The sequence below is a fragment of the Xiphophorus hellerii genome, chromosome 8, assembly GCF_003331165.1.
Source record: "Xiphophorus hellerii strain 12219 chromosome 8, Xiphophorus_hellerii-4.1, whole genome shotgun sequence".
In the NCBI taxonomy this organism is placed as follows: Eukaryota; Metazoa; Chordata; class Actinopteri; order Cyprinodontiformes; family Poeciliidae; genus Xiphophorus; species Xiphophorus hellerii.
Window position 1 is genome coordinate 6,229,325 of NC_045679.1, and position 11,501 is coordinate 6,240,825.

The following is an 11,501-nucleotide window of genomic DNA, read 5'->3' on the forward strand; positions in this document are numbered from 1 at the left end:
ATCTAAGAGATTTGACCAAATCTGAACCTGACATTTCAGACCTGCTGGTTCAGGAAGAAAAAAAAACTGAAAAAAAAGATTTTGAACTAAAAATTTTGTGCATTTTGTTGACAAAATAACTTGGTGCTTAGTTTTAACATTTAAAATAAATATCTATAATATAGTTTTTGAATACAATTCAATTAATTAAAGACATGCATTTACCTCATTAAAAATGTGACTTCTAAAACACTAATTAAACCATAAAAGTCGTACAAGTTGCAGGCCTTCAGTCTCTGACTAGACTGAAGAGATTTAAATCAACACTGACATTTTGCTACAAGCTGCTTTAATGATGAATTAGGTTTGCATTGCAGAAAAGCCAAAGTTTCAGTGAAATGGAAAATGTCATTTGGATTATTGAGCTGAATGGGAAAAGTTTCCTGAGAAAATCTTCCAAAAATCATTTTGGTTCTTAATCCTCAGAGCTGGCAGACAGGAAGTAACACTGGTTACCAACGGTTACCACATAAACCCAAACAGAAACCAACTTAACCTAAAACAGCAGACGAGTTCAGACCAGCCTCCTACTGATGTAGTTAAAGAAGCAACACTGAAACGTTCCCCAGCTTCCAGGTGAGGATCATTAAAACATCTGGAATATTTTAAATGAATCATTAAAAAGTCGGGAATAAATAACTGGCTCCGACTGTCAGAGTTTTTCGTCAGAGGCAGAGCTGCAGCCGCTCCACTGGGCGCCAACATGGCCGCCAACATGGCCGCTCTGTCAGCCCTGCTCTCCAGACTATCAAGGTGTTTCTCTTCCAGCCTCGTCGCTCCTTCAGGGTTCAGATGATCTGCTGTGTGACTTGGTAAATCAATGTCCCAGTCTGAGCTGCTGGGACCTAAACAGATGATGGCGGCTGAAACTCCAGCAGCAGCTGCAGTGAGTTTTGAACGTGTGAGTGGAGACGTGCTGCAGGTTGTTATCACCTCATCATTAAAAGTAAAGGGTCATTGTTTACGACGCTCAACTCCATCCATAAAACATGCAGCTGCTGTCAGACACACAGGCTGCATATCTCTGCATACGTTTCCGAGCCAGCGCCACGCCCCGCTGACCTTTTAACAAACCGGAGGAAGTGACGCGTGGGGAGCAGCCAGAGTTACGTTCAACACAGCCGCAGGCTGGAATCAGCTCCGGCCACGACTCACCGATCAACTCTGACTCCAAACCTCAGAAAAAACCAGCTCACATGAACCAGCAGCAGAATCAGATTTCAGTAGGAGGAATAATGGAACCAAAGGGTTTCTGTCCTTTTAAACATTTATGTCATTTTAACCAGATTTTTAATTAAATCAGGAAGAAATGTTTGATGAAAGCAGAGATCAGCCAAACTGCAGGCCAGCAGAAATCAGCTCAATTCAAAACTAGTTTATTGATCCCAGACAAAAATTCAATGTCATATTATTCAGAGTTGTTGTAGACACTGATGGCTGTGGACAGGACGAGGCTCCTATAGCAGTCTGTATTGCAACGTACTCTAGAAGCCTCTGACTGAACACAATCTATGTAATTTAAATTCTTTTTTATTCTCTTTAAAACTAATATAAACAGGACTAAAACTGGTTCAGTAAAGAAATGTTTCTGTCCTCAATATCGAATATTTCCATTTCCTTCCTGTTTGTGTCTCAGATTTGCCAGCCAATCAGGCGGCTCCATGTCAGTAGCCCAACATGGACGCCGTGTTCCTGCAGACTGCGGTGTGAGTGAGACGTTACCCAGGTTCCACAGTGTGGTCTGGGCAGCCAGCTCCTTGGCGTCGTCCAGCAGCACACACAGCTTATCAGGGATGTAGGTGGCTCGCGTGGACGGCAGCACCACCTACACACACACACACACCCACACACACAGAGAGAGAGAGAGAGAGAGAGGAATGAAGAACGTGGCCTCGGGTTTCTGTTGTGAAGGTCGGTGTTGTCAGGTTCTGCTGCTGCTTGTTTCTGTAAAAGTGAAGCTTCCTGAGGTGAAGCAGGTGAAGCTATAAACCAGATGTTTCTGTTTCACAGCGCTGAACAGCTGCTCTGTGGGATCCTAATGCTTTAGAACAGCTGATCATTAAAGATACGGTTCAGTTCAAGATGTTGGCTCTTCAATAAGTGGGTCATGAACTACAGGCTGCTGTGTAAATATCAAGGCGTGAGAGAGGCTACCAGCACAGCGTGTGTGTGTGTGGGGAGGTGTGTGTGTGTGGACCTTGTAGATGAGCAGCAGTTTCCCGTCCTGTCCTGGGGTGGAGTACAGGTGGTACTCGGGTGGAGACCAGCAGTTCTTGTGGCAGTGGTACTCCAGCAGGCTGACGGCCGAGCCGATCTGGCTCTGCTTCAGGGCGAGCAGACTGATGGGCGTCAGGGGGGTGCAGGGCAGCAGGGGGAACATGAAGCGCTCCGGGTCCTCTGAACCACACACACACACACACACACCATCAATTTAAATCAGATTATTTTAGTAAAACATCCAGGTCACACTAACAACAACAAACTGATGCTAAATTTCTTGAAGAATCAAAAGTTAGTTTCATTTTCTGTACGTCTTCAAAATAGAGTCAGACTGGAGGAAACTGGTTTCCATGGAAACATTGGCAGATAACAAGAAGGCTGAATAGATCATAATAGACATTTTCTGTTTTACTCTATTTTATCAAATTATATCCAGCTTGGTCCAGTTTTATCCAATCCTATGCAGCTGAATCCAGTTTTATCCAGTATTTTTAAAGTTTTATCCAATTTGATCTTGTTTTATTGTGTTTTGATGGACAGTAAAATATGATGCTAAAGTGAGTTGTAATAATAAACAGAATTAAAAAGAAATTATAGTAAACGCTCTTTCACAACGTCACAACAGTTTTAAACACCATGAAGATGAAAATAAACTAATGTTAATGCTTGTTGTAAAATAATCTTAGGATAAAAAATGTAAGTTGATGTCAGTTGGAGAGCCAGCAGGCTGTTTTAATTCGGTTTATTTATGCAGCACATCATCTCAATTCAATTTACAAAAAACAAACAAAAACAGAGCAGAGATTTCTAAGCAGCAGCTGAATGTGTGTCTTGTTGTCCAGAACGTCTCGTTTCTGTCCAAAGTGTCATAAAGCCTCACTGAGAGCCTGACGACCCGATTCTGCACTGCACTGATCATTAAACCCAGAGCCTGGAAATATTGTTGCAACATTTCATCATTTGCTCCATGCTGCTCTCAGAAAATTCAGACATTTTGTTTGGTATTTTGTAAAGTGAGGAGAAGCTCAGAGGAGTTAGCGCTGTCGTACACAGAAGTGGGAGGGAACTGTGGATGAACTGGTACCAGAACCGACCCGTTGATTTACCTGACTTACTGTAACCTGAACACACTGAGCTAAGCTAGAGTATCAGTGAATATGCCGCTGCCCTTGTTATGAATGACTTTTATGTCTGACAGCTTAAAGCAATAAAGCTGCAGTTCACATTTACAATCTTTCTAATCATCTCAACAAGACCAGAGCAATTTATATGCTAAACAGCTATAAATAATATTTTAATGACTTTTTTCTGGTAGAAAATATTTTAAAAAAGGTACAAAACCCCTGAATGGCCCTGAAGTGATGGGAAGAGGCTCCATGCGAGTCTTTTCTGTCCTGATGTTTGTGACGTTGTTTTGATACGTCTCTGATCCCTGTTGAGTCCAAACCTGTGTTGAAGCTACAGCTCCTCTGATTAACGACGCTCTTCATCACCTCATCTCGTCTCTTCATTAAGACACCATGATGGAGTGACTGACTTCCTCTTTAGAGGGTTTTTACCCCAGAAAACCTTAGCTCAGCAGCCGAGACGCCCAGATTACCCACAATGCTCTCTGGTAACTGAACCTGACGTCCTGAATTATCACTATTAGCTGTTAGGAGACAAAACATAACTAACTAAGTGTTGCTGATCAGCCCCATCAGTGTAAAACACTTTAATGTCCTGATTAGATGGGGATGAATGCTGCTCTCTGCTTTGGTCTTATTTATGAAACTGATTAGTGTTCAAGATGTTGTGCAACAAATGATGCGTGTTTGTTTGAGAAACACTTTGAAGTTGTTTGGGTAATTATGTCCCTCATTACTCCCCATAGAGGGTTCGTCTCCAGGACAACAGGACGTTGACGGGTTCACGTGTTTAATGGGTGAGACAGTCTCTCACTGTCATTGTTTAGAGATGATTAAGCAACTATTCACTCACTTCCTGCCTGGCAGCCATGTTGTTTGTTTATGTTTGGCTCCATGATTTGTGGAGCGCCTTGAGCTTGGAAGTAAAACTGTCAGACTGGGAATATTTAAAGCTTCAAGCTGATTCAACCTCTGCAGTAAAGTCTGGAGCTCAGGTTCACTTCCTGTTTTAACTAAATGTAAACAAGCTGAACTGACTAATTAAATATAACTCCATTCACTGCCTCTCTTCCAGGCAGCTTCAGCATCACTAAGTTGGTTTTATTTAGATGGTTTTGTGCTCCTGCTCAGCCTCTACTGATCAGATGTTTTGGTGACTTTAAATGGCTTCCTGCCGGTTTGATGGCTTAGTTTCTGCTACGGCAATGAAACTAAAGGGACTTTTACTTTAAGGGTTTTTCATTCAACTAACTATTATGTGGTTTAAACTCTCTAAAATCAACTAATCAATTGACCAAACTTCTGACTAACCAACCAACAAACTCGCTGACTGAAACATCAGCCAGACCAATAAATCAATAATATAAACTAACCAACATCAAAATCAGCTGCAGACCCAACGACTCACTGACCACCTAACAGTTCAACCAACTGACTGAACGACGATCAAATCAACCAAACTAGAAAGCAGCCCAGAGATGACCAACATACAAACTGAAAGTTTTCTGAATACACAGATTCCAGCAGGTTTCTTGGCTTTCACTGCCTTCTGTAACTCCACGAATTAATCGTCCAGCCCTTGTTCCCCTGCTGTACCCATCTTTTTGTGGACAATAAAAAAAAATGTCCTGATTATTGTTTTTCTCATTATGGAGTTGTTGAGTCCCACTTGCAACAACCTGCAGGCCAGATTTATTGGAAAAAGGATCTTTTGTTTCAGTGTTTTTGTAATCACTCATCACTATTCCATCTCTCCTTCCTGCTATATGTGCTCTACCCACATCCTGCCATGAATCATTCATGGCTCATTTGTGGGAGAGCTCGTTTTAAAACTTTCATTTACAGGAAATATCTGCAGGCGTCATGAAAAAGGGTTGTAGCTTCACAGTTGGATTAATACAGAGTGTTTGTAACCTTTATCCTGGAAAGCACAGCCTGCATTTAAAGACAAAGTGGACGTTTGAGGACGTCTCTCCAGAGACACCTTGAGGGCGAAGAAGGTTTTAATATCGGAGAAGCAACGCGGAGCACGAGTGAGCTCTCAGGAGAGGAAGCATGGACGTCCGTGTGGTCAGGCTGAAGGGAAGCCTGGGGTGTTTAGTTTGGTAAGAGGCCTCTTACCAAACTGCTCAGAAACCCAAAGGTCAGGATCTGATCTAAAGTCAGAGAATCCAACTCCTCAAACTAAAAGATCAAATCTGTCCTCATTTGTTTTTATCTGACTTAAAAGCAGTTTTAGGCCATAAAATAAAGTTTAAAAGTGACAGAGGGGCTGTTTGAGATGTTAAACAAGAAATCTGTCTTAAAGCTGCAGAAGCTAGCATCGCGATCTCTGCTTTTGGTGGCTCAGCCAATCAGCACTAAGCAAAATAAATGCAGCTCCTGGATTGGCCAGCCCGTGGTGTGTCAAGTGTTTCGGCGTCAGCTTGCAGAGCAAATGCTTAAAGGCTGAACTTTGACTAGGCGTGGGGGCGGGGCTCGGCTGTAGAGGTGAACAGGTGTTTGGGGGCGGGGCTCGGCTGTAGAGGTGAACAGGTGTTTGGGGGCGGGGCTCGGCTGTAGAGGTGAACAGGTGTTTGGGGGCGGGGCTCGGCTGTAGAGGTGAACAGGTGTTTGGGGGCGGGGCTCGGCTGTAGAGGTGAACAGGTGTGTGGGGGCGGGGCTCGGCTGTAGAGGTGAACAGGTGTTTGGGGGCGGGGCTCGGCTGTAGAGGTGAACAGGTGTTTGTGTGATTACGTTCAATAAAATGAAAAGAGTTTGAACCATAAAGAGAAACGAAGCTACACCAACAGCCTTTATGTGTTTACAGCAGATGTAAAATCTAATCATGTCTCTAGAGTTTCAGGTTGTGTTCAAGCCTTCCTCACCTCCTCCGTTGTAATAGGGGTTTCCCAAGCGAGTCTGCAGGGGCGTGGCTCTGAGCGAGCAGTGGCCGTCGCCGATGCCCCCCGCGGCCGTGTTTCCCAGGTAACCCCTGGTGTTGTACCTCCGCCCGGCGGCGCTCCCGTCCTTGATCCCGGCCGGCTTGGCCAGGGTGACCTCCACGGTGGCGCCGTCGATCTGGGCGCCGTTCATCAGGGTGAGGGCGGCGATGGGCGTCGCTGCGGCTGCGGTAGTGGATGAAGGCGTAGTCGGTGAGCTTCTTGACGCGCTCCACGGAGCCGGGTTTGAAGCTGGAGAACTCCCGGTGGAGCGTTTCCTCCGTCGTGTCCATCATCAGGTTACGCACCTGCAGCAGGAGGACAGCGGGGTCAGCTGGCAACAGGTGGGGGTCACACTTCAGAACCAGTCCTGGTGTTCTCTGTAATGACCGTCAGGCTGTGTGTGTGTGTGTGTTGACTGTAGGGAGACGCGTCACCCTGCTGAGCTGCTCAGAGGAAAATCAATGACTCACGTCTCCAGGCCTCTAATTGTTTTCCACTTAAAGCTCATCTGAGGAACATTTCATGCAGCAGCAGCAGTGGGAGTCTCTCCAGGTGGGATCTTCAGCCTTGAACACAGCTCTGATCCGGAGCTTAAATTCACTCCCCACCGGCACGCGGGCCAGGATAATTATGGGGTTTTAATGATTTTCCTTACCTTTCAATGACTTCAAGAACAAAAACTCTGTAAAATATTTGAGTTTATGGTGATTTTTCTCATTAATCCAAACTGCAGTTTTCTGGTGGAATCCAGGCTCAATATTTGACCAATGTAGCCGTCATGTTAGCAGGCGGAAACGGACAGGGGTACGTACGTAGAGGACCCGAACACGTTGCATCACCTCCTCATCCACATCCTTCTCCGGCTCCGCCCAGTCCACCTGGATGGAGTGGCCCCACAGCTGGAAGGTTCCTGCAGGAACAACAGAACCAGTTCACAACCAGAACCAGTTCACAACCAGAACACTATGAACTCTGACTGTGGAAACAAGGAGCTGCTCTCGTGTTTCTCAGCTGTTTTCCAGAATAAAAGTCAAATAAATCAGATTGAAAAGGTTTTTCTGGAAGCGTTCTGGTGTGGGTGGGGCTTCAGTCCAGGTGAAGCCACCTGCTGGGCAGCTGAACTTCAGCTTAAACTGGATCCAAATGGAGCCATACTGGTTTTGAACTCAAACCCAGTTTGTCCCAAAGGTTCTCCACAGTGATCCAAGAGGCTGACGAAGTCAGATGAAAAACAATAAGCTGTTGGATGATGGGGTGTACTTACTTTTTATCACATCAGTCTCTCATGTTGGCTTCAAGTTTCTTCTGTTGTTTTTGATCATTTCAGATCCGTTTATTACATCCTGATGCATCAAACCCTGAGGAGTTATTGGTAATAAATGTAAACATTAAGCTCTGTGGTTTATATTATATTATATTAAATTTAACGTGGTCTTGTTTTACAGTCTGTCTGGACATTAATTTATGTGTTTATTCAGTTTCTACAGCGCTGATGTAGAGAACTGATTTAGGGATTTGACCTATTCAAAAACTCTTTACTGCGCTGCATTCACTGACACCAGAAATTCTGAGTTTTCTCCTCACTAACTGGGGAAGATAACGGAGCAGGAAAGTAGATTTCCTCGAGATCAGGACGACTTCTTTAACTGCAGACTGATTCACCTGCTCCATGACTCGCCTGCTTCATCATCCTGTTCTTAAAAAGCAGAATCACCAACAGTGTGTCGCTATGTTGTGCTCCCCCTGCTGGACGCAGACAGGAAGTGACAGGGGCGGTGTGGAGACAGTACCGGGTATGAGCGTCCTGCGGGCAATGGCAGTCCCGCCTTGTGGGACCTCTTACTCCACGAAGGCGAAGCCTCGGTTGCGGCTCTTATCCATAGAGCTGGGGTAGACGATGACGTCCACCACGCCGTCCGTCACCTGGGAGCACATGCCCCCACACACACACACACACACACACACACACACTCTGACTCATGAGGACAAGCTGTCACTTTAAATCCAGACACATGACAGCAGCAGCTCTGAGATCAGCTGGACTGACAGGACAGAAGCAGCATAACATGAAACAACCACCTGATCAGCTCTGATTGGCTGATCAGGTGGTGTTCACATTCAGGTTTTATGAAAGTTTTTACTGTCCTTTTAACCCTATGATAGGAGGAGGATTTAAAGAAATAGCCCAGGTCCAAGAGTAGCTGAACACATTTAGTTTGAATTGAGTAAAGAGAAACGGCGCATGTTCCCCACCTTCTTCATCTCCTCCATGATCTCCTCCTTCTTCTTGTCTTTGGGGATGGAGCCGATGAAGAGGCGGCAGTTGTCCAGACTCACGCAGACGCCGATGAACTTCCCGGGTCGGACCTCACAGTTGTCCAGCATCTGGATGGCCCGCTGAGCCGCTTCTCTGGACCAGAACCGACAGCGTCATTCACTAATCTGCTCAGCTCACCTGGCGGGACCGACGCAGTCACGGAGCGCCACCTGTTGGTGTACATGACGAAGGCGTAGCCGCGGTTCTCTCCGCTGAACTCCATCATGAGGCGGAACTCGTAGATCTTGCCGGCCTTCTCGAACAGCGGCACCAGCTCGTCCTCGAACATGTCTCTGGGGATCTTCCCCACGAAGACCTCGCAGCCCCGCGGCGGCGCCGGCCCCTCCCAACCTGGACCGCACAGCCAGGGTCAGAGTCTCATCTACCACGGCTAACAGTTTAAATGTGCAAAAGTCAGAGGTCACTAAAATACCCACTACTAAATAGATACAAATCTGCAGCACTAGGCCTGTCGCGATAAACGATAAATCGATTAATCGTACGATAAATTAAAACTATCGACGTCATTTTAATTATCGGCATTATCGTCTCTTCCGGCCTTTTTCTCTTTCTGTTAATGACACTGAATGAAAAAAGGCTCAACTCCGGTGCTCTCCACCGACTCCTCCCTTCCTCATTTCCTTAGTGTAAAGCCCAGCGCACACTACACGATCTTAGAGCTGTCGGCCGATTGTCGGCCCATTTTCAAAACCTGACAGACCACACATTAGCCGACAGAAATCCTTGGTATAACGGTTCGATCGGATTCGTTCCTGCCGTGTGGTGTCCAACAATGGGCACAAAATAATGGCTACAAGTCCAGTGAACTAATTTTAAAACCAGGCATTAATCAATGCTTTACTACAATCTACCTGCAATGCATGTGGCTAGTGTCAGCGTAAAGTCCTGACTGAATGAAAATCATTATAACCTATTTATGTCACGTTAACGAAGAACAGCTGAAAAGTTACCGGGTTATCAACAAGCAAACCCGGGTTTAGCAATTTCGCTCCAACTCCTCCCCTGGTCATTTCTATATTCTTTGCATGTTGAATAAACATTAATGTTATTTCCACATATCATCTCCAATGTCCGCTGTTGCGCTGTTTCAGCTGTTTGGGATTCCCCGACGTAATTTCCCCTCAGAAAGTGCGGAGGAGAATCCGCGCTTTCTGATTGGCTGCCTGTCACATTCAACATGCTGCGTTAAGATCCCAGTCGGGGAAAATCCCTGATTTAGATCGGAGGACGATCTACCGTAACACACCACACAATCTTAGAAAGACCAACGTTCTAAGATTGTTGTAAAGGGAAAAATAGGAGCAAAAAATCATGTAGTGTGAACTATTGCATCAGGTAGTGGATGTGCCCATCTTCTCTATTTAAATCTAATTATTACTGAAGGGCAACATAATATACAGACTTCATCATCTGCACTCTTTTGGTTGAATGCAGTATTTATTTACACTTTGGCTTTATGTTGTTTAGTTTTTTTTTTCAAGTGCATTTTTTGTTAATGGAGACTGAGAATCCATTTTATTTTCGTTTTTGGTTGTTTTGTTTATTTTGTTTATCAGTTCCAGTGTTTAGTGTTCTTTTGAAAATAAAGTGTATCTATCTTTGGCAAGAAATCGCATGGATTATTATGTCATTTCCATTAAATCAGTGTAAAAAGGTCTTCAAACAATATTATCGTTTATCGCAATAATTTTTGAGACAATTAATCGCTCAGCAAAATTTACTATCGTGACAGGCCTATGCAGCACCCTGCTAAGCTGCATCACTGCCACTAATGACAATCTTTAATAACTGATTATGCAATTTATCAAGTATTCTGACTATTATTCTAATATTCAGATGATCAAATATTCAGATAGCTAATCAATTACTCTGATGATTACTCAAATATTCTGACAAATATTTTAATATTTAATAAAAATTTTGACGATTGATCAATATTCAATCGTCAATCTGCCAGATAAAAATTTGGCATTCTGCTGATTTTTCATAAAACCACTTAATTTTATACAATATTAGAAAAACAGTAAAAAAATTAAATGTGTGTGTGGAACTGACAGAAATGACTGCTGGACTTCAGTGAGCGTTTATCGTATCATTTATCGTCATAAATTCTTGTCACGATCAGAATTCTGATTATTATTTTGGAAAACTGAAAACTTTGTTTTGAAATAAAATGAATTAAGGTTTGTTGTATGGTGATAAAATGTTGAAAACATCAGCGCAGTAGAGTGAAGCTTTAATCTCATGGTGTTTTATTTCCTGTTTGGACTCTGGTTTACCTGGCGGCGGGCCGCCGTACTTCCTCTGGCCGTTCTCCTGCACCATGTTGTATCCCGTCTTCTCCATCAGAGCCAGCAGAGCCATCTCCTTCGCACACGACACCCTGAAGTCATCTCTGTTCGCCGGCAGGTCCACGTCCCCGGAGTCCCCGTCCAGGTCCTCGTCGGATGACCTGTCCCCGTCTGTCCAATGAGAAGCACCGCGGTTAGCATTCTGCAGCTCACCTGATGCTGTACAGCTTGACTGTCATATTAAATGTTACAATAAAGTCTAAATCATTACGAGAAAAAGACAAGAACTCTTCCCAATGACCTGGATTACAGACGAATACTTGAGACTACAGTTCTACTCCTTCTTGTTGAAATTAACTTAGATCATTTACAGAAATACAAAAATACATTAAATCAACATGTTGGTGCTTTTACACAAACATGTTGTGTTTTAAAACATTACAAACTTAGCAATGTTTTCATAAATCACCAGTTGTATTTTTCAATGCATAATAATCCAGTTCTGGTTTCACTGGCCAAACTAAGGGAGGCTGCTTGATAAAAAAAAAAAAAACAATTTTTA

At 44.1% G+C, this 11,501-nt stretch overlaps 1 protein-coding gene across 1 annotated transcript in view; it reads right to left on the reverse strand.

Annotated features, from left to right (window-relative positions):
* The window catches only part of LOC116724576 (probable RNA-binding protein 46), a 12,546-nt gene extending 1,393 nt beyond the window's left edge, over positions 1 to 11,153 (reverse strand). Inside the window, 9 exon segments of the mRNA XM_032570343.1 lie at positions 1,762 to 1,864; positions 2,237 to 2,436; positions 6,254 to 6,479; positions 6,481 to 6,615; positions 7,123 to 7,220; positions 8,101 to 8,233; positions 8,564 to 8,720; positions 8,798 to 8,978; positions 10,928 to 11,153. Of these exon segments, the coding sequence (XP_032426234.1) occupies positions 1,762 to 1,864; positions 2,237 to 2,436; positions 6,254 to 6,479; positions 6,481 to 6,615; positions 7,123 to 7,220; positions 8,101 to 8,233; positions 8,564 to 8,720; positions 8,798 to 8,978; positions 10,928 to 11,012 (1,318 nt within the window). The 5' untranslated portion in view covers positions 11,013 to 11,153.
* Positions 11,154 to 11,501: the final 348 nt, after the last annotated feature.